Genomic DNA, 18,129 nt, shown 5'->3' on the forward strand with positions numbered 1-18,129 from the left:
TGAACTGGAATCAGCCAAGCACGTATGGTATGAAAGAACCTTTAGGCAGAAAGAAAGTCACATGTGAGTCTGCACAGGAGGGAACCCCAGGTCCCGGACTTTGTAGGTCATTCAGCATGACTGTGGTGCCCAGTATGTAAGGAGGGCAAGCAGGGGATGAGGCCTCAGCAGATCAGGGCAACCAGGGCGCGAACCACATGAGGGATCTTTTATGGCTCAGTGGTAAAGAAACCGCCTGCCAAGCAGGATACGTGGCTTCCATCCCTGGGTCTGGAAGATCCCTTGGAGAAGGAAATGGCAACCCACTCCAGTATTCTTGCCTGGGAAAGCCCATAGACAGAGGAGCCCAGTGGGCTCTAGTCCATGGGGTCTCAGAAGAGTCAGACATGACTTAGCGACTAAACAACAAGAACAATTTTATTATGAGCATCTTCACATGTACTGAAAAGTTGAAAGAAATCAGAGTGACTTCCCATCCCCTGTTCACCTGGGTTTGGTACTGGTTCACTTTCAGCTGAGCTGTCTGGAAGTATAGAGATCGTGATACTGAATCCAGAACCCTGCAGCAGGCATTTTCCCACATAACCCCAGAGCCCTTTCCACACCTTGGAAAAGCACTCTCAGCCCTGCCCCTGGCCAGACTTCCCGGCTTCCTAAGAACACCCCTTGTGAGGTTGCCTTGAAGCCAGGAGTTCATGTGTATCTGTCCAGTCATTGCCTTTGCCCCCAGGGCTCCCCACACTGCCCTTTCTGTTGTAATAGGTGTTAGGGACACAGCCTGCAGAGGCTTGTCATCCCACATGAGTGTGTCAGCATGGGGGTCACCGGCACAGAGAGGCTGGTGACATAACTACCCCAGGCGGGAATGTGGGAAGCCTCCTGGAAGGAGGACCCAACGCAGAGCAGGGGCTGAATCTCGCAAGGGTGGGGGGGATGATGCTGGTTGGCATGGAGACAGAGGATGCAGACAAGACCGCCAGGCAGGGAGCCCAGGAAGGGAGGTACGGGGGCATCCGGCGGGAGAGACCAGGTGGTGGGCCTGGGCTGAAGGTGATGGATCCCAAGGAGTGGGGAGCAGAGGGAGCAGGGAGGTGTGGCAGTCCCTGAGCAACCTTCAGACAGAAAGACAAGGCCGTTCCACTGCTTCCTGGGAACAGGCATTAACTGCGTTGAAACGCACCTCCAGAGAGAGCAGAACTAGCTCTCAGTCTTGGCAGGAGGAGTTCTTTGGGCGCAGGTCTGACTCTCCCTTGGATTGTGCGGGACCTCATGGTGCCGAGGGTCAGGGTCTCTCATGGGATGGAGAAGGTAACCCTGGGACTCGGTGATCTTGACCATAGTGGGCAAGTGTGAGATGTTAGCTTATGGTTCAGAATGTCACCTTGTAATCTTAGTTTCCTATAAACTGACTAACCTGGAGAGAAAAGAATTTTGGCCAGCTTTATTTGAAAAAGTAAAAGTGTTAGTTGCTCAGTCATGTCCAACACTTTTGTGACCCATGGACTCTACCCCACCAGGCTCCTCTATCCATGGCATTTGCCAGAGCACTGGCATGGGTTGCCATGACCTCCTCCAGGGGATCTTCCAGACCGAGGGATCAAACCCAGGTCTCCCGCTTTGCACGCAGATTCTTTTCCATCTGAGCCACTAGGGAAGTTCCAGCTTTATATGAGGAGTAGCATAATTCTTACTGCTCATTTTCTGTGGTGGAGCTCTACAGACTCATATGGATCTATTCAACTGACTTTAAATTTATCAGCATCATAGAATAAAAAAGGGCAAAGCATCTTTATGTCTTATACTTCAGAAATGTAGTGTTAAGAGTTTGCCTTTTTCTTATGATCGAAAGAAGATAAGAGAAGCATTAATTTCTGATTGCCGTGGCAATTCTGTGTTGGGAGAACTGTGATGACCTTGTTCAGACGTCAGCTCACGCCCCTGTGTGGGGTGAAAGCAGGTGTTTTCTTGCCAGCACAATGTCCGTTTCCTCTCCAACACTGTTCCATTTCTTCCCAGGAAGAGTGATCGTTGCCACGAGTAAAGGTGTTTACATCTTGGTTCCGCTACCTCTGGAAAAACAAATACAGGACCTGTTAGCCAGCCGCCGAGTGGAGGAGGCTCTGGTTCTAGCCAAAGGCGCTCGGAGGAACATCCCAAAGGAAAAATTTCAGGTTTGTAGTCAGCTAGCCATAAGGAAGCGTGCCTCCAAGCTGCCGATTAGGAAATGTTAGGATGTAAGGGCTCCGGGCCCTGCAGACCACTTTGTGTCTGTCATTCAAGTTTCTCTGTGCATCCACATCGTACAGATAAGGACGCGGGCTGCAGGAGGGGGTCACGATGCCAGCAGAGGCCAAGCCGGGATTTGAGCCTCTGACATGATTCCCATGCTTAATACACCACATTGTATTTCCACTCATGTTCTTCCAGAGTAGACTGAGGATACTGTGATTACAGACCAAAAGATCCTCAGTGTAATTTGTTTCCCAGTGTAGAATTTGTATTTGTTGGGATGGGGTTGAATTTTTTAAGTTTTGTTATCTGCAGGAAAAGCTTTGTGAACCATACTCATAAATCGTCTAATATTGCCAGAATCCATCTAATTAATTTCCTTAGAATGCATTTAAGAAATGCTAGCTTTAATATCATTGGTATGATCAATATGGTTGATAAAACAATCATGAATTATTCTCACATCTGATGAAATCAGGTTTTCTAAATCCTGCTTCTTGATTGGTTGCAAGGTGAGTTCAGGTCACTCTATGTATTTGAGAATGATAAAGTGTAATATTGGTGCATTCACGCTTCTTACAAACATATAAGTCACTCATGAAAGATTCTCATGAAGTCAGAGTGATCCCCCTCTTGTTACCCGCTGGCCAGATTTTCAGGACGGTATGGTTTGTGGGATGAAGCTCTGCTTTCTGGCCTCCATGGCTTTTTGCTGCAGAAGGTAGACTAAAGGTGGAAAAAGTCAGGACCTGTCACTTATGGTCACAGGATAAATATTGATAAACTTTTCACCTTTATTCCTTATTTTGAAAATTTTTTTTGAAGTATAATTGATTTACAGTGTTGTCTTAATTACTGTCGTACAACAGAGTGACTCCATTATAAATATATATACATTCTTATTCATATTCTTCTCCGTTATTGTTATTGCAGGATGTTGACTATAGTTCCCAGGTTGCGCTAGTGGTAAAGAACCTGCCTGTCCGTGCAGAAGACATAAGAGGTGTGGGTTCGATCCCTGGGTCTGGAAGATCCCCTGGAGAAGGCAATGGCAACCCACTCCAATATTCTTGCCTAGAGAATCCCACGGACAGAGAGAGGAGCCTGGTGGGCCACAGTCCATGGGGTCGCGAAGACTTGGACATGACCAAGTGCTTTAGCACACATGCACCCTGTGCTACGGAGCAGGACCTTGTGTGTCTATCCTGTATGCTGGCACATGCTAATCCCAACCCCCCAGTCCTCCCCTCACCCCAGCCGGATTCCTCGTTTTTCAAGTGAGATGATCTGTGAACTTTCAGCAGGGGGCAGCAAAGCACAGAGAAGGAAGCTGTCGGTTCAGGGCGTGTTTCCGAGCTGAGAGCACCTGTTTCTGCCTAGAGTATCGCGTTGTTTGCTTGTGCATCGCATCCTGGTGGGAAGGCCAGTGGGGCTCTGGCGGCCTCTGCTCTCAGCTCCTTCCCCCGGCAGTGGCCTCAGAGACGGGCGCGTATCGGGGATTCCCTCTTGGACACGCCCAGGGACACACCTCAAATGTGTTTTAAAGAGGCTTTTTCTTAAGGAGGCATCCCACGTTCTTGAACTTTTGCCTCCCTTCTTGTTTTCCCACGAGCGGCCGAACAGTGGGCACTGGCTAGTGTTAGCCCTTGTCCTGCCCTCCTGTGTGGTGTCCCCATTGGGGTCTGATCATCGGGCACACCCCTGTCTTGCCCCCCGCCGCCCCCCATTGTGTTAGACTCCTGTTTGGGCCCAGGATATACAGCCTCAGTGACCTTGAACTTGGCCCTGGTTCTCGTGCCTGCGTGACCACTGGGAACCCTCCTCCCTTTTTGCTGGAATTGTGTTCACAGCCCCTTCCTGCGTGTCTGCAGCCCATCCTCCACGCCACTGCCGAAGGAGCTTTCTGACATGTCCACACCCCTTGCTGTAGGTCCGACAGCGGGCACCTCCTGGCCAGAGTCAGGTCCACAGCAAGTGGCCTTGGTGGCTGGACCCTGCCCACGTCCCCAGCCTCTCCCGCCGTCTCTGTCCCCTTGTGACCTGGCCCGAGCCACCTGCCACCTGTGTACTGGGCAGGCACTCCAGAGGCAGCCTGAGAGCAGGTCAGAAATGACCAGCGTCACCGACCAAAGACAGGGGGGTCCTGGGGAAGACAGCTGCCTCTGGGCACCCCTGGGGGGTCTGGGCTGGCCTCCTGCCCCTGCGCTACTGCTTCCTTCCCTTGTTATTTGTGCTATTTTCTGTCAGTGGAGAAAACACCCATCATCCACCAAATACAGGGGTTTTTGTTTTTTAGATTTTTTTTTTAATGTGGGCCATTTTAAAAATCTTTATTGAATTTGTTACAATATTGTTTCTGATTTTTGTTTTGGTTTTTTGGCTGCAAAGCTTGTGGAATCTTAGTTCCCCAACCAGGGATCAAACCCACACCCCTTGCCTTGGAAGGCGAAGTCTTAACCACTGGACCACCGGGGAAGTTCCCTAAAATATGGTTTCTATGCTGTGCTTACATATGTCTCTTCTCTGAATCTGCCCCATCCTCCAGGCAGCACTGACTCCTCTGAGCTCCCGCAGTTATCCCTGTTAACCTATAACACACAGCCGTTTACTCCCCAGCTCCAGCTCACTCCTCCCCCAGTCCTGGGCAGACACTCGCCTCCATTGCCCTCAGCCTCTGCTCGCGTCTGCGGCTGAACAACGAGGAATGAGTGATGGTTGATTCAGAGCTTTGAACTGGTCTTCAAACAGCTAGGCTCTGTGGATCGGGGAGCAGAAGAGTTTTGGTTTAAAATAGAACCATGAGAGGAGAAGAAGACAGTATTGACAAAAACGTTCAGAGATAACATCTCATTCATATTAATGTGTTTTTAAGGACCGACTGTGACTCTTAGAAGGATTAGGGATGTTAGTTATTTTAACTTTAGGAGGCTTGCAACCAAATGCTAGACCCTGGGCTCAGGAAAACCAGAAAGTGGGGCGGGGAAGAGACCAGAAGTCAAAGAGACTGGCTTTTCACAGTTCGCCTTTCTCTCCATTAAAGCGAGTGTTGGTTTTGCTTCACTGAGTTCTGAACTAGGGAGGGATTTATGGAGAAGTTTGACTGTGGGACTCGGATTAAAGGAATATTCCTTCCAGAGATCCAAAAGGTGAGAAGGCTTAGATCTTTAAGAAGCCAAGCTTTAATTACATTAAGGTTTGGGATGCTGTAAAGAAAGAGGCAGTGAGGGGATATTTACAGACATAGGTGTGTTTCTTACAGAACGCTTGCTTGATGTGTGTCATATAGTATGGATAGTGTCATATTTAAGCTTGAGCTTTGATACCTGTTCTTTTTTTTTTTTTCCTATTTCATCTAAAACTATATCACTATGTATCTTCAAAAGACAAGAAAGCTCCCCTTTGAAATATAAGTGTCACGTACATCTCCGAAATAAACACTGATTCCTTCCTAGGTTGGGGCGTCCCATCTGCCCAAGTGTCCCCAGTTGTCCTGTAAATGTCTGCATCCTTCTTATCCTGGAGGGAAATCCTGTTAGGGCTGCACCGAAAGATTTCTCTGTTTCAGAATCACGGGGCCCAGTTCTCTGAGCTGGTCTGCCCCCTCCTCTTTCCTGTAGATACTTAGGTCCCTTCATTTCATTAGGCTTTCGTTTTATAAAGGTTGCTGTATTTGTTTATTTTTGGCCGTGCTGGGTCTCTGTTGCTGTGCATGGGCTCTCTCTAGTCCGCCAAGCAGGGGATGCCCTCTAGCCGGGGTTGTAGGCTTCTCATTGCAGTGGCTTCTTATTGTGGAGCACTGGCTCCAGGCGTGCGGGCTTCAGTAGTTCTGGTTCCCTGGCTTCTGAGCTCGAGCTCAGTAGCTGTGGCACACAGGCTCAGTTGCTTTGCAGCACGTGGGGTCTTAGCTCCCTAACCAGGGATCCCACCCACATCCCCTGCATGGCAAGGCGGCTTCTTAACCACTGGACCACCAGGGGGGTCCTCAAAGTGGAGTTTCATAAAAGCTGATCAGGTCAGGAGGTGATTACAAAACAGCAGGTACCATGCCAGGGTGCGAGGATGCCAAGATGAGTAATGGAGTGGCTTCAAGGAATTGATAGCTTCTTGAGCAGCAGGGTGTTCTGGAAAGGGGAAGGATCTACACGTGACTGGAGTCTTCAGTTGTGAGGCGGTGCAGGCGTGAGCTGTGGCGCTGGAGCCAGGGAGAACACAGCAGAGGCGGCTCCACAGAGCCTTTCAGACAGAGGTGGACAGAGCGCACAGCTGATCAGCTGGGCAGTGACAGGGTCGCGGTGGAGCTGAAGACACCACAGGGCATCTTTTTTTTTTTCTTTTGAATTTTTGATTTCGTATTGGAGAATAGCCGATGAACAACAGTGTGATAGTTTCAGGTGAAGGAGGAAGGGACTCAGCCACACATATACATGTATCCGTTCACCACAGGGCATCTCCCCTGAGTGTGCTGCTCTTTCTGGAAGTTTCCAGAACAAGGGGCTCCACGGTCCAGGAAGTCTGGGTAGGACCAGATGAGACAAAGATAAGCGGCGCTTGTACTGCAGGAATCCTCAGACTGTGACTTGTGGGCGTGGCTGTGCGTCACCAGTGGCGGAGGGGACAGAAGGTTCAGCATCTCCCCGGCTTCAGCAGGAAAGCCTGCTTATTGATCTGTGGTTAAATGAGATGGACCCCGTGCTCTGAAGGATGCTCAGAAATGCCACTGTGAAGAGAGTTCCGCAAGAGTGAAGAGGGGTGGGCGGCTTCTAGGCTGGCGGGAACACTGGCCTTGTTGACATCCACCTGAGCACTCGAGGTGGCAGCGATCAAGAAAACCAGGGACGGTGGGAGGAGGAATATGGACCAGTGGGAAAAAGTGAAAGTGTCTGTCACTCAGTCGTGTCCAACTCTTTGTGACCCCATGGACTGTAGCCCACCAGACTGCTCTGACCGTGGGATTCTCTAGCAAGAATACTAAGAGTGGGTTGCCATTCCCCTCTCCAGAGGATCCTCCTGACTCAGGGATCGAGCCTGTGTCTCCTAGTCTGCAGGTGGACGCTTTACCACAGAGCCACAGGGGAGCCCAAAGTATGTTAGTGACTCTGTGATACAGACCAGGATGGATGGGAAATCATGAAGAAGAAGGAGCAATGATTATTCAGAGAACAGATTGATCTCGGGAACAAGGGGTGGCTTGACATATATGCGTGTGTGCTAACATGTTGAGAATAGTTTCGTATAAACCTTGTTTCTTCCTTACCATATAACTTCAGGATTCCCGGTAATAATTAACGTGTAGTCTGGGTTGTGACCAGGACCTCAGTGTCCCTCCCTTGGTGAGTGACTCCAGCTGGTCTGAGCGACGCCGCCTGTGTCCCCTGCAGGTCATGTACCGGCGGATCCTGCTGCAGGCGGGCTTCATACAGTTTGCACAGCTCCAGTTCCTGGAAGCTAAAGAACTCTTCAGGTAACTTGAGGTGTCAGCAATGGGCCCTCCTGTGTCCCTGAGGTCGGGTCTGCGGTTGGACCCTGTCCTCACTGGGATGCTGTGACGGGAGAGTCGTGTAGCTGCAGTGCTCTGGGAGGAGTGGGGAGGCCCCCACCCCGCTTAGTCCAGGGGTCACTGTCGTGTGTCTTGAGGGTGAGGCTGATGAGAGGCGTACAGAGTGGTCCTCGGAGAGAGGAGACAGCAGTTCTAAAGAGCACATGTGATGACCTGTGGATTCCCTGAGGGCTTGGTTTCCCTTTGCTCCAGAGATTTTAACCAAAGGCTGTGAGTCTAGAGAGAGAGCAGGTGGGGTTATGAGAACTGTTTTGTTCTAGAGACACTGTGAACCGTGTGCTCCTGACTCAGTGTCTTAGGAAGCTGTGGTCCCTTCTGTATTTCATGAATCCTGCACGTGGGGGCCCTCCCACCACCCCCACTCCCTTCATGGCCCAGCAGCCCTTCTTCTGGTGGGGGGGAGCAAGAGGGGGTGGTCAGGTGTGTGCTCTGGAGTCAGCAGCTGTTTATGTTTGCTCAGCACTCATGCAGAAGATCAAATTGCACCTGCTATGAGAGCCCTTAAATGTCCCACGAAGGCATGGTCTGTGGAGTAAGTTTCTAAACGTCCAAGTAGAACAGACTGTGCACTTCCAAGGCGTGAAGGAGGAGGTGCGCACAGAGCCTCTGAGCCCGCCTTTGACCAGAGCTGCAGTGCCACTGCCGCTCCTTCCTGCCCGGGCTTGCAGGGACCACGGCCCCCCTCAGCCTGGGGGTGTGATGTCCTCGGCGGCCGAGCCCCCTCTTCCATCGTGGGCCCGGAGGTTGGCGGAGCATGGTGCTGGGCTCTGCGGGCAGTGGTGGGGTCCACTCCCGGTGGGCTTGCACCCTTCTCTCTCTCTGCTTCACAAACTCCGCCCTTGTGATTGCAGGAGCGGCCAGCTTGACGTGCGGGAGCTCATCTCCCTGTACCCGCTCCTGCTGCCCACGTCCTCCTCGTTCACCCGCTCCCACCCGCCCCTGCACGAGTTCGCAGACCTCAACCAGCTGACACAGGGTGACCAGGACAAGGTGGCCAAATGCAAGCGCTTCCTCATGAGCTACCTGAACGAGGTCCGCAGCACGGAGGTGGCCAACGGCTACAAGGAGGACATCGACACGGCCCTGCTCAAGCTGTACGCCGAGGCCAACCACGACAGCCTGCTGGACCTGCTGGTCACCGAGAACTTTTGTCTGCTGCCCGACAGTGCCGCCTGGCTGGAGAAGCACAAAAAGTGAGTGTCTTCCCATCCCCAGCCTGGACGCTCCCCAAGGGCTCCCCGCCCAGCCCAGCCCCGCCCCCCACCTTCGGATGCTGCTGTGCTACTGATGAACCAGAGCAACTTCCGAGTCCCCCACCTTCCTCCAGGGACCACCTGTCACCCTTGGGTTCGTCAGCCCCATTGCGGTCTGCAGACCAGCCAAAGTGGTCTCAGAGATCACTCAGTTCTCATGTCAGTCACTCAGATGGGTCCAACCCTTGGCGACCCCATGGACTGCAGCCCACCAGGCTCCTCTATCCATGGGATTTCCCAGGCAAGAATACTGGAGTGGGTTGCCATTCCCTTCTCCAGGGGATCTTCCTGACCCAGGGATGGAACCAGGGTCTCCTGCACTGCAGGCAGATCCTTCACCGTCTGAGCCACCAGGAAAGCCCCTCCATACTAACTCCTTAATGACAGAACGTGCAGTCATGGGCCTTGTGAGTCAGCGCATCGTCCCGTCTTCTCCATGTTCCTTCTCGATGGGATTGGCCTGTGCTAGCTGCCACATGTGTGTTGGTAAAATGATAGCTCACTTCAGCCACTGATGACCAGATTGAATAGAGAGGCAGACACCTGGATAAGTTTAGATAGAAAGGCGGGCTTCCTGATCCTGTGGACAAAAGGGATCAAACTCTGCCTTCATTACAGGCATGAGCTGGTCGGCACCCATCCTCTTGCTGACTGACTGCTGGGTACCATGGGGGCCTGTCTGTAGTGATGACCCGACCAGACCAGCTTCATCCTGGGGGCAGGGGTCTAAGCCTTCCGGGCCTGGGCTGGGGGTTTCTTTAAAAATGAGGGTGTTGGGTGTTCCAGAATGCACTGTGCAGCGGAGTGATTTATGAAGGAACCAGACAATGCCCTGCCCTCTGGAGGCAACACTGCTGCGACTTGGGATGGGAGGGCCTGGCGAGCCAGTGTAACTCTCTAAAGCTTCCTAGAGAAGAGAAGGGTTCCCGCAGATAGTGTAGTGTCTTTATTCTTTGAGGGGAGAAGTCTGACAGTCCCTGGGGCAGCTTGCCGGGAGAGGAGGGGGACCAGGAGGGGACACCCAGGGGACACCCCTAAGAGCTGGGGAGGTGGGAACAGCTCACACTCCAGGCAGTTCTGTGTTGTCACTGACCCTGTCCACTTAGAAATGAGAACACAAGGGCCACAGAGGGTGAGCTGCTTGCTCAAGGTCATACAGTCCATGAGTGATGAAGCCTGGATTGAAACTCAGGGCCCAGGACTCTGGGTGCCCCCTGCCCCTGCCCCCCTGCCATGCCTGCATGCGCTGTTCAGAATCCTCCCTTCCAGAATCACACAGCCTCCCTTCCGAACAGTCTTAGTTCCCCGTGATGATGTTAATGGCGACCTCTAGAGATGGGAAATCATACTAGTATGGGAAGTAAATTGTAAAGCAATGCCCAGTGCGAGTTTCCATCGTATAATCGTAGTTTTACTTTTCAGCTTATCTTAGATTTGAATATGGTCCTTTTTGGAAGTTGATAGGGAATACATTTTCATATGATAAGTAAATAAACAGAGATGGGGGTCTTTTTGCTGCTTGAAATGTGTTGCTGATCTGAGTTGAATAGAACATGCGGGGCTGGGGAGAGGGCTGGGGCATCGCTGTAGGCGTCAGCAATTTGTGGTCAGGAGAGGGTGCCCTGACCCTGTGCTTTCTTGCAGGTACTTTGCTCTGGGCCTGCTCTATCATTACAACCACCAAGATGCTGCTGCGGTTCAGGTGAGTTCAGAGGCGTCTAGGTATTGTTGTAAAACCACGTGTAACTCCAAGTTACTTGAAAAAAAAAAAGAATCACAGCTTGATAGAGACCACTCTTGCCTGATCATAGCCCTTTTAACAGAACAAAAGTGACACCATTTTAGAAAGTGAATTCCCTGAGAAACACCAGCCAAGGATTTTCTTTTCTTTGCCTTTCCATCTCTCTAAAGAACATTGTCAAGATTGAGTTTTTTTAAATGTGAGAAAAATAGGATTTCATACTGAGCCACGAGGCCTGTGACATCATTGGCTTATCAGAAATTAAGACTGTGAGTAGTAGTTTGTAATTTCTACCATTAATGACGGCAAGTTTTGCAGGCAGCTGAGTTATCTATCATCTGTGACAAAACTAAAGCTGATTAAGGCCAGTTACTTGCCCATGGGACACCACTGGTCGGGGGGGAGCTGGGGTCTGAGCCAATGCTCCAGGCTTTGGCAGGGGTTCTGTGCTCAAATGTCTTGCCCTGTCTCTTATGTCTTTTGCGAGCGGCTGGGAACACAGCAGTGCTCACAAACTCACCAAACATACCTGGTTGCTTTGAGAAACTACCATGACAACGTGATTGTGGAATAGGTTAAAAAAAAAAATTTTCCCATCAACATGTACCCCCATGGCTAAGAGCAGATTTGGGACTCTAAGATATCATTATTTTTTTTTAAACACCAAGTTCTAAGAATTATAGTTTGCTTTAAATGTATTAATAACATTAGCAGAGCTGCATAGAGAGAAATTTACAAAACTGAAGTAATTAGGAATAAATCTCCATCTATGGCAGAATTTTTTTAATGACACGTTTCAATGATTGTGTGAGTAGTTGGGTTTGGGGAATTCAGCACTGAAGAAATTAGTAATATAGAAAACGTTTGTACACTGGTATCAGAATTGCAGCGTTTACACTGCCCGCCTGTTTCTTGGGCTTCTTGCTGGGGTGTGTTTCAAAGGTCACTGTGGACAGGTGGGTGAGGTCTGCGGCACAGGGATGATGCAAGACAGGCTCCCAGGCAGCAGCCATCTCTTCTACCCCTCGTGATGCCAACTCAGAATGAGTCTCAAAGTAAGATTCCATCTTCACGGCAGGGAAGTGTCTGAGTGAAATAGCAAAGGCCTTTTTTATGAGACTCTACCCTGAGCCCTGTGCCCATGGGAGAAGTGTTGGGAAGCACATCTGAGTATGGCAGCCCAAAAGAGTCTTCAAAATCAGGAATTCCTGTGATGGAGAAGGTAGAAACGCCTAGCTGATGGATGCAAGTGAATTTCTTCTCTGTCCAAACATTGTCAATGATTATTTTATTTCAGGAAAAGATGCATTTTATAATGCATCCACGTCTCCCCATATTTTATATTTACTACTTGTATTACTGAGATCTCATTAAGAAGGAAAGAAAGAGAACTTGATGCTTTGTGTTCTTGATTTCTTAGGCCATGTCCTCTATATTTTTTTCATCTGTTAGAAAAAATTAAATGGACTTAAGCCTTTAAAGTTTGTGTTACCACTCTGAAATACTACAAGGCCAAGGAAGCACACGCACATCCTCTCTAAGCTAGTTCTAAGCTGTCTGTGCCCTTCCATCCCACCCGTCCTGGCTCCCCCTCTCCAGCTCTGGGTGAGCATCGTGAACGGGGACATTCAGGACTCCACGCGCTCAGACCTGTACGAGTACATCGTGGACTTCCTTACCTACAGCACTGACCCCGACCTCGTGTGGCGGCATGCCGACTGGGTCCTGCAGAGAAGTCAGGAGGTTCGTGCTTCAGCAGTGCCTTTGCAGGCGGGCGGTGTGTTCAGATGGGCTGGGGAAGTGTTTCCAGGTTGGTTACATGGTGGAACTGAGACTTGGGTCCTGGCTCATAGAACTCGGAGTCCATGCTTATCAGAGCTGTGTATGCTGTGTTTTGGGGTTGTGGAGTGTGTGTGTGTGTGTATGTGTGTGTGTGTGTGCGCGCTTATCAGAGCTATGCTGTGTTTTGGGGTTATGGAGTGTGTGTGTGTGTGTGTGTGTGTGCGTGTGTGTGTGTGACAGAGTGTGCATGTGTAAGTCCAGGGACACGCTCCCCCGACCCCCACCACCCCTGTAGCATTTCTTGGAAGATAGTGTTGTACTGTGAGCTCCGGTTGACTGTCAGGAGGCAGCCTGGAGATGCTGGGGTCCCTCGCGGGTCATGCACACAGTTTGTCTGGGCGTCTAGAGAACCAAGTTGACTGAATCTTCAGCTGGTTACATCTTCTTTCACTTACCATCCAGCAAGTGACCGTCCTTCTTTTGCTTGATCTTAGTGTAACAAAGCTGTTGTTTCACAGATTGTAGAAACCTGCTGCCTATAAATGTTTGGTTCCTTAGTTTCCAACCCTTTTATTTATTTAAGATTTTTTTTTTTAACGTGAACCATTTTCTCAGTCTTCACTTAGTCTGTTACAGTATTGCTTCTGTCTTATGCTTGGGGTCTTTTGCCCCTGAGGTGTGTGGGATCTTCACTTCCTGGCCAGGGATTGAACCTGCATGCCCTGCCTTGAAAGGTGAAGCCTTAACTAGACCACCAGGGAAGTCCACCCCCGACTGTTTAGAAGGCCCAGCTGGAGCTCTGGGTCATTTCCTGTCTCTGTCAGCACTCCATACTGCTCTGGTTTTCTGAATCATCAGTTTTGACAGTGCTTTTACTCAAAGCATGCAGCGCTCACAATAAAGATAAGACAGGGTCTTTGAAAAGCACAATGACCAAATGGCTACTTTTCTTCAGGTTGGAGTTCAGGTTTTCACCAAGAGACCACTAGACGAACAGCAGAGTGGTTTTAACCCAGATGATATTATCAGTTGCCTTAAGAAATACCCTCAAGCCCTGGTTAAGTACCTGGAGCATCTCGTCATAGAAAGGAGACTGCAGGTGAGGCCCAGCTCTCAGGCCAATGTCGTGGGTTTGCGGGGGCCCCGTGGGGACCTGAACTTGGCCAATGGGTCTAACTGAATGTCTTATGTTCCTGGCACTCAATCTATACTTGTGGGAGGTCAGAGAGGAAACCAGACATTTGTGAAAGAGACCGGAGGCCCAAGTGGCTTGTTTCACCCTCTACCTCTTGTCCCTTCCACTTTCATTTTTCTTCTTTGTTTTTCTTCCTTGTTGTTATTCTTAAAGGAAATGAGCGAAGCTTCCCTTCTTTGGAGGCAGCTAAATCTTGTGGGCCTTACCTGAATCCCGTGGCCCTTCTCAGAATGAGATACTTTCCCTTAGATTCTATTTCATTCTATTTATTATTTTTTCGGCTGCACTGGGTCTCAGTTGCAGCCCGTGGCATCTTCCTTGTGGCATGCGGGATCTTTCCTGTGGGCTTAGTTGCCCCCCAGCATGTGGGATCCTAGCTCCCCGACTAGGGATCAAACCTGTGTCCCCTGCGTTGGAAGGTGAAGCCTTGGCCACCGGACCCCAAGGCAGTCTCCCATAAAGTTTATATTCAGCTCCTCCGTCATGCTTTCTGAAAGCTTTCTCTCCAGTACTTGCATTCTGTTGACCTGGAGCCCCTACTCACGTCGCACATCCGGGCTCCTGCACATGCTGTCCGGGGCGGGGGTTGGGTGGTCTCCAGGCCCCCGCACACGCTCTCTCGGCTGGGGATGGGGTGGTCTCCTAGCCCCCGCACATGCTCTCTGGGGCGGAGATGGGTGGTCTCCGGGCCCCCTGCACATGCTGCCCGTCTGCTCGCCCCCTTCCTGCAGAAGGAGGAGTACCACACGCACCTAGCCGTCCTCTACCTGGACGAGGTGCTGCAGCAGAGGCCCTGCACCCCGGACAAGGATGCAGAAGTGACCGAGACGCAGGCGAAGCTGCGACGCCTGCTCCAGGAATCTGATCTCTACCGAGTCCACTTTCTGATGGGTGAGTGGACCCACGTAGCCTCTGTGGATAAATGTCACAGGGTTGAGGAGGACGAGGGGGCAGTCCATGAGCCTCCGTGGCACCAAGTCAGCCTCCGGGAGGCAAGGGGCGCCTGCTGTTTGTCCTCTGCCCATGGACAGGGCCCTTTAGCCAATGACCCAGAGGCTGCCCAGGGTGCTGGGAGGTCTGTGCATTTGCTGAGCAGAGCTGCTTTGAACTTGCTCACTCGGCTTTGAAGCCCTCGGATCAGTTCCTTCTGAGGCTCGGGCTGTGACCATGACTTTGCTGGCTGGCACTGCCCCCAGCAACCCGCTTGGCCACTCCAGGCTGGGAGGAAGGCATCCTTCCTGGAGGGGGTCCAGTTTTCACTTCCTCCAGGGCAAGGACCACAGTGTTCATGTCGTCCGGCAGAGTGAGCTGTCTCCTGCTCTATGGGCACCGTGGGATTTCCAAGTTGTCCTTACTGGGTTAAAATATTTCTCTTTAGCAGTATTTAACTCTAGTTTTTGAGCGTTAGCTACAGTCCTTTCTCATGGTTTGTGGGAGGTGTGTCCTGTATAGACCCCACAGTTGAACTCACAGACACTACGCCATCACGCCTGGCAAACCACTGGCCACACGTTTCCATCCATACATAACCTTGTTTATGTGTGTTCTGTGGAAACATACTTTATTTAATGTATATGTTGATTCACTGACCCTGCCCTTGTGGCCAGAAAGCAGCACATGCTCAGGCCTGGATGATGTTCCCGTGAAGAACTTTGTCCCAAGGCACCTGGCAGTCCTTCTGTACCTAGACACCCCCAAACTCTGCTACCCAAGGCGGTGTCCAGGTAGCCAGAGTGGCAGTGTTTAGGGGTGTCTGGGCAGCCTGGGGGACTTCCCAGTGCCTCAGCAGTAAAGAATCGGCCTGCCAATGCAGGAGACAGGTGTGATCCCTGGGTCGGGAAGATCCCTTGGAGGAGGAAATGGCAACCCACTGTAGAATTCTTGCCCAGGAAATCCCATGGACAGAGGAGCCTGGTGGGCTACAGTCTATGGGGTCACAGAAGAATTGGACACGACTGAGCAGCTGAACACAGGCAGTCTGGGTGGTGGCGTCTCGGGGTTTCCACGTAGCCAGAGTTGCTTTGGGCACTCTTAAGCTCACGGCGCTGGCGGGCAGGTGCAGGGCTGGATGTCCCCCGCCTGGCACGGGCGCTTCAGTCCCTCACTGGCAGGTCCCACCCCGCAGACAGGACCCGGGGCGCCGGGCTGCCCCTGGAGAGCGCCATCCTGCACGGGAAGCTGGAGCAGCATGAGGAGGCACTGCGCATCCTGGTCCACGAGCTGGCGGACTTCCCGGCAGCGGAGGACTACTGCCTGTGGCGCTCTGAGGGCCGCGACCCACCCTACCGCCAGCGGCTCTTCCACCTGCTGCTGGCCGTCTACCTGGGCCCCGGCCCTGCCGCGCCCGCGAGGACCGTGGCTGCCGTGGACCTGCTGAACCGCCACGCCGTGGAGTTCGACGCGGCCCAGGTGCTGCAGCTGCTGCCGGGCACGTGGTCAGTGCAGCTGCTCCGCCCATTCCTGATGGGTGCCGTGCGGGACAGCATCCATGCCCGGAGGACCACGCAGGTGGCCGTGGGCCTGGCCAGGTCTGAAAACCTCATCTACAAGTATGACAAGGTGAGAGCCCGGGCCTCCTGGGTGAGACGTTTAACCTTGATGTTAGCCCTGAAAAAGCAGTCTTATTCTGTTTTCTTCTCTATGACTTCAGCATAGGGCATGTGTGAGTTACTCATGCAGACACGGGTGTGGGAGCCGGGCTGGCAGCGGTGAGGTTGGGGCAGTCTCCCACCCTGTAGACACCAGCGATCAGGAGAGCAGAGGGAGGTTGTGGCCAGGCCCCAGTCCACACCGCAGGTCATGGTGTCACTCCGTCCATCCAGCATGTCCGTGCAGAATTGGCTGTTACTGTCCCCTTTCACAGAAGGGGGAGCAGGGACATGGGGTGTCACACAGAGCACGCAGGAGCCAGATGTGGACCACAGGCCGGTTCAGAGCCCCATTCTTCCTCCTGTCTCCATCCTCCAGGGCTGCTGTAACAGATAAGAGCGAACCCCACAGGCCAGGGGCTCAGATGACTCACAAACAGTTCTTCCTGTCTGGAGGCTGGAAGCCTGGAGTCAAGGTTCTGACTGATTCAGTGCCTTGTGAGGCCCTGTCCTTGCTATGTGCACATGGCCAGGCGTGGGCACCAGTCTCCTCTAAGGGCCCTGCAGCCATCATGGGGCCCCCGCCTCCAAACACCATCCCGCTGGGGGTCAGGGCGTCCACGTGGAGAGAGATAACAGGCATTCAGTCCATAGTAGCCCCAGCTCATCAGAGGCTCCTCTCTGGTGAGGCCCATGTGCCCTGCGGCCGGCAGGATGTCCCTCCGGAGCAGGAATCTGCAGGTTTCTCCCACTCGGAAGACATCCTTGACCTCCCCCAGTGGAGAAGCCGAGGTCTGGAGGATCTGGCCTCCCTCCTCTGACCTGTCCTTGCCCATCTCACTGTTTCCAAGACATGTGGAAGGAGCAGTGGGCCTGCCGTCCCATACATACAGCCTTCATATCCACTGGTTCCTCTGCCTGTGTCCCATCTCTTCCTTTTGTCCCTGATGAATGCCTCCTTGAAACCCAGGCTAACCTCTCTCCCTGTGAAGCCTTCCCATCCCTCTAAGCAGACTAGCACCCCATGTGCTCACTCAGTGCTACGCCTGTGGTGTCCCTTCTCTGTGAGGCTTTGGGTACTCTGAGGGCAGGAGCTTCCTTTACTGATCTCCGTACTCCTGAGCCAAGGCTGGTGTCATCTTGACGGCATCAAATGTTTGTTGAATGACTAAAGAAACTAACAAATATGGTGATTCTCCAAGCCACCGACAGGCTGACTTGCTGGGTTTACTCTCATGAATTGCGCAGAAAGGCTTTTAACTTACAGAACTCAAGTCCTGTGTTTCAGACCGGAAATGATAAAGTTGTATTAGTTTCATTTGTTACCTTTAAAGAAAGAAAATTAAGTGTCCTGGGACAGGTCATGAATGTGCTATGGATAGACCATGTGGCTTTGACCACGCCTCTTATCTGGCCTCGCTTTTCTGGTGTGCAGACAGGGGTAGCAGGAATTAGATGACTTTCTTGGCCTCGTCAGCGTTAACGCCCCACGACTGCATAATGACTTTTTGGAAAGCATCAGGGCTCAGAGAACATTTGAGAGAGGATCTTGGTGAGCAATGCCTCAACCAGAGAAGAAGCAATTACTTTTGTAAAATAAGTAGGCAGTTTTGTAGCTTTTTTGATTTTTCTAGTTCCTGAGGATAGTTTTGTTTATTTTCACTGCTGAGATTCTGTTTCCAGAAATTGATGTTCAAGCTGTCCCCACCAGGGATGACTTTAATAACTACCCAGGGGGCGATGCTCGTCAGCTCTGAAAACTGGTCACAGACATCTCCATCTTT

The 18,129-nt window shown here is 51.7% G+C and overlaps 1 protein-coding gene across 3 annotated transcripts in view; it reads left to right on the plus strand.

Moving 5' to 3' along the window:
- The window catches only part of TGFBRAP1 (transforming growth factor beta receptor associated protein 1), a 31,309-nt gene that overhangs the window by 10,641 nt on the left and 2,539 nt on the right, over positions 1-18,129 (plus strand). For 2 of the 3 annotated variants that reach the window (XM_042246354.2, XM_027967035.3), the window contains exons 4-11: positions 2,017-2,171; positions 7,608-7,690; positions 8,638-8,979; positions 10,684-10,741; positions 12,380-12,523; positions 13,518-13,661; positions 14,489-14,648; positions 15,883-16,316. In XM_042246354.2, the coding sequence (XP_042102288.1) occupies positions 2,017-2,171; positions 7,608-7,690; positions 8,638-8,979; positions 10,684-10,741; positions 12,380-12,523; positions 13,518-13,661; positions 14,489-14,648; positions 15,883-16,316 (1,520 nt within the window). The remainder of the gene's footprint in view (positions 1-2,016; positions 2,172-7,607; positions 7,691-8,637; positions 8,980-10,683; positions 10,742-12,379; positions 12,524-13,517; positions 13,662-14,488; positions 14,649-15,882; positions 16,317-18,129) is intronic. The other variant, XM_042246355.2, reaches the window with a different exon arrangement.

The sequence above is a fragment of the Ovis aries genome, chromosome 3, assembly GCF_016772045.2.
Source record: "Ovis aries strain OAR_USU_Benz2616 breed Rambouillet chromosome 3, ARS-UI_Ramb_v3.0, whole genome shotgun sequence".
NCBI lineage: Eukaryota > Metazoa > Chordata > Mammalia > Artiodactyla > Bovidae > Ovis > Ovis aries.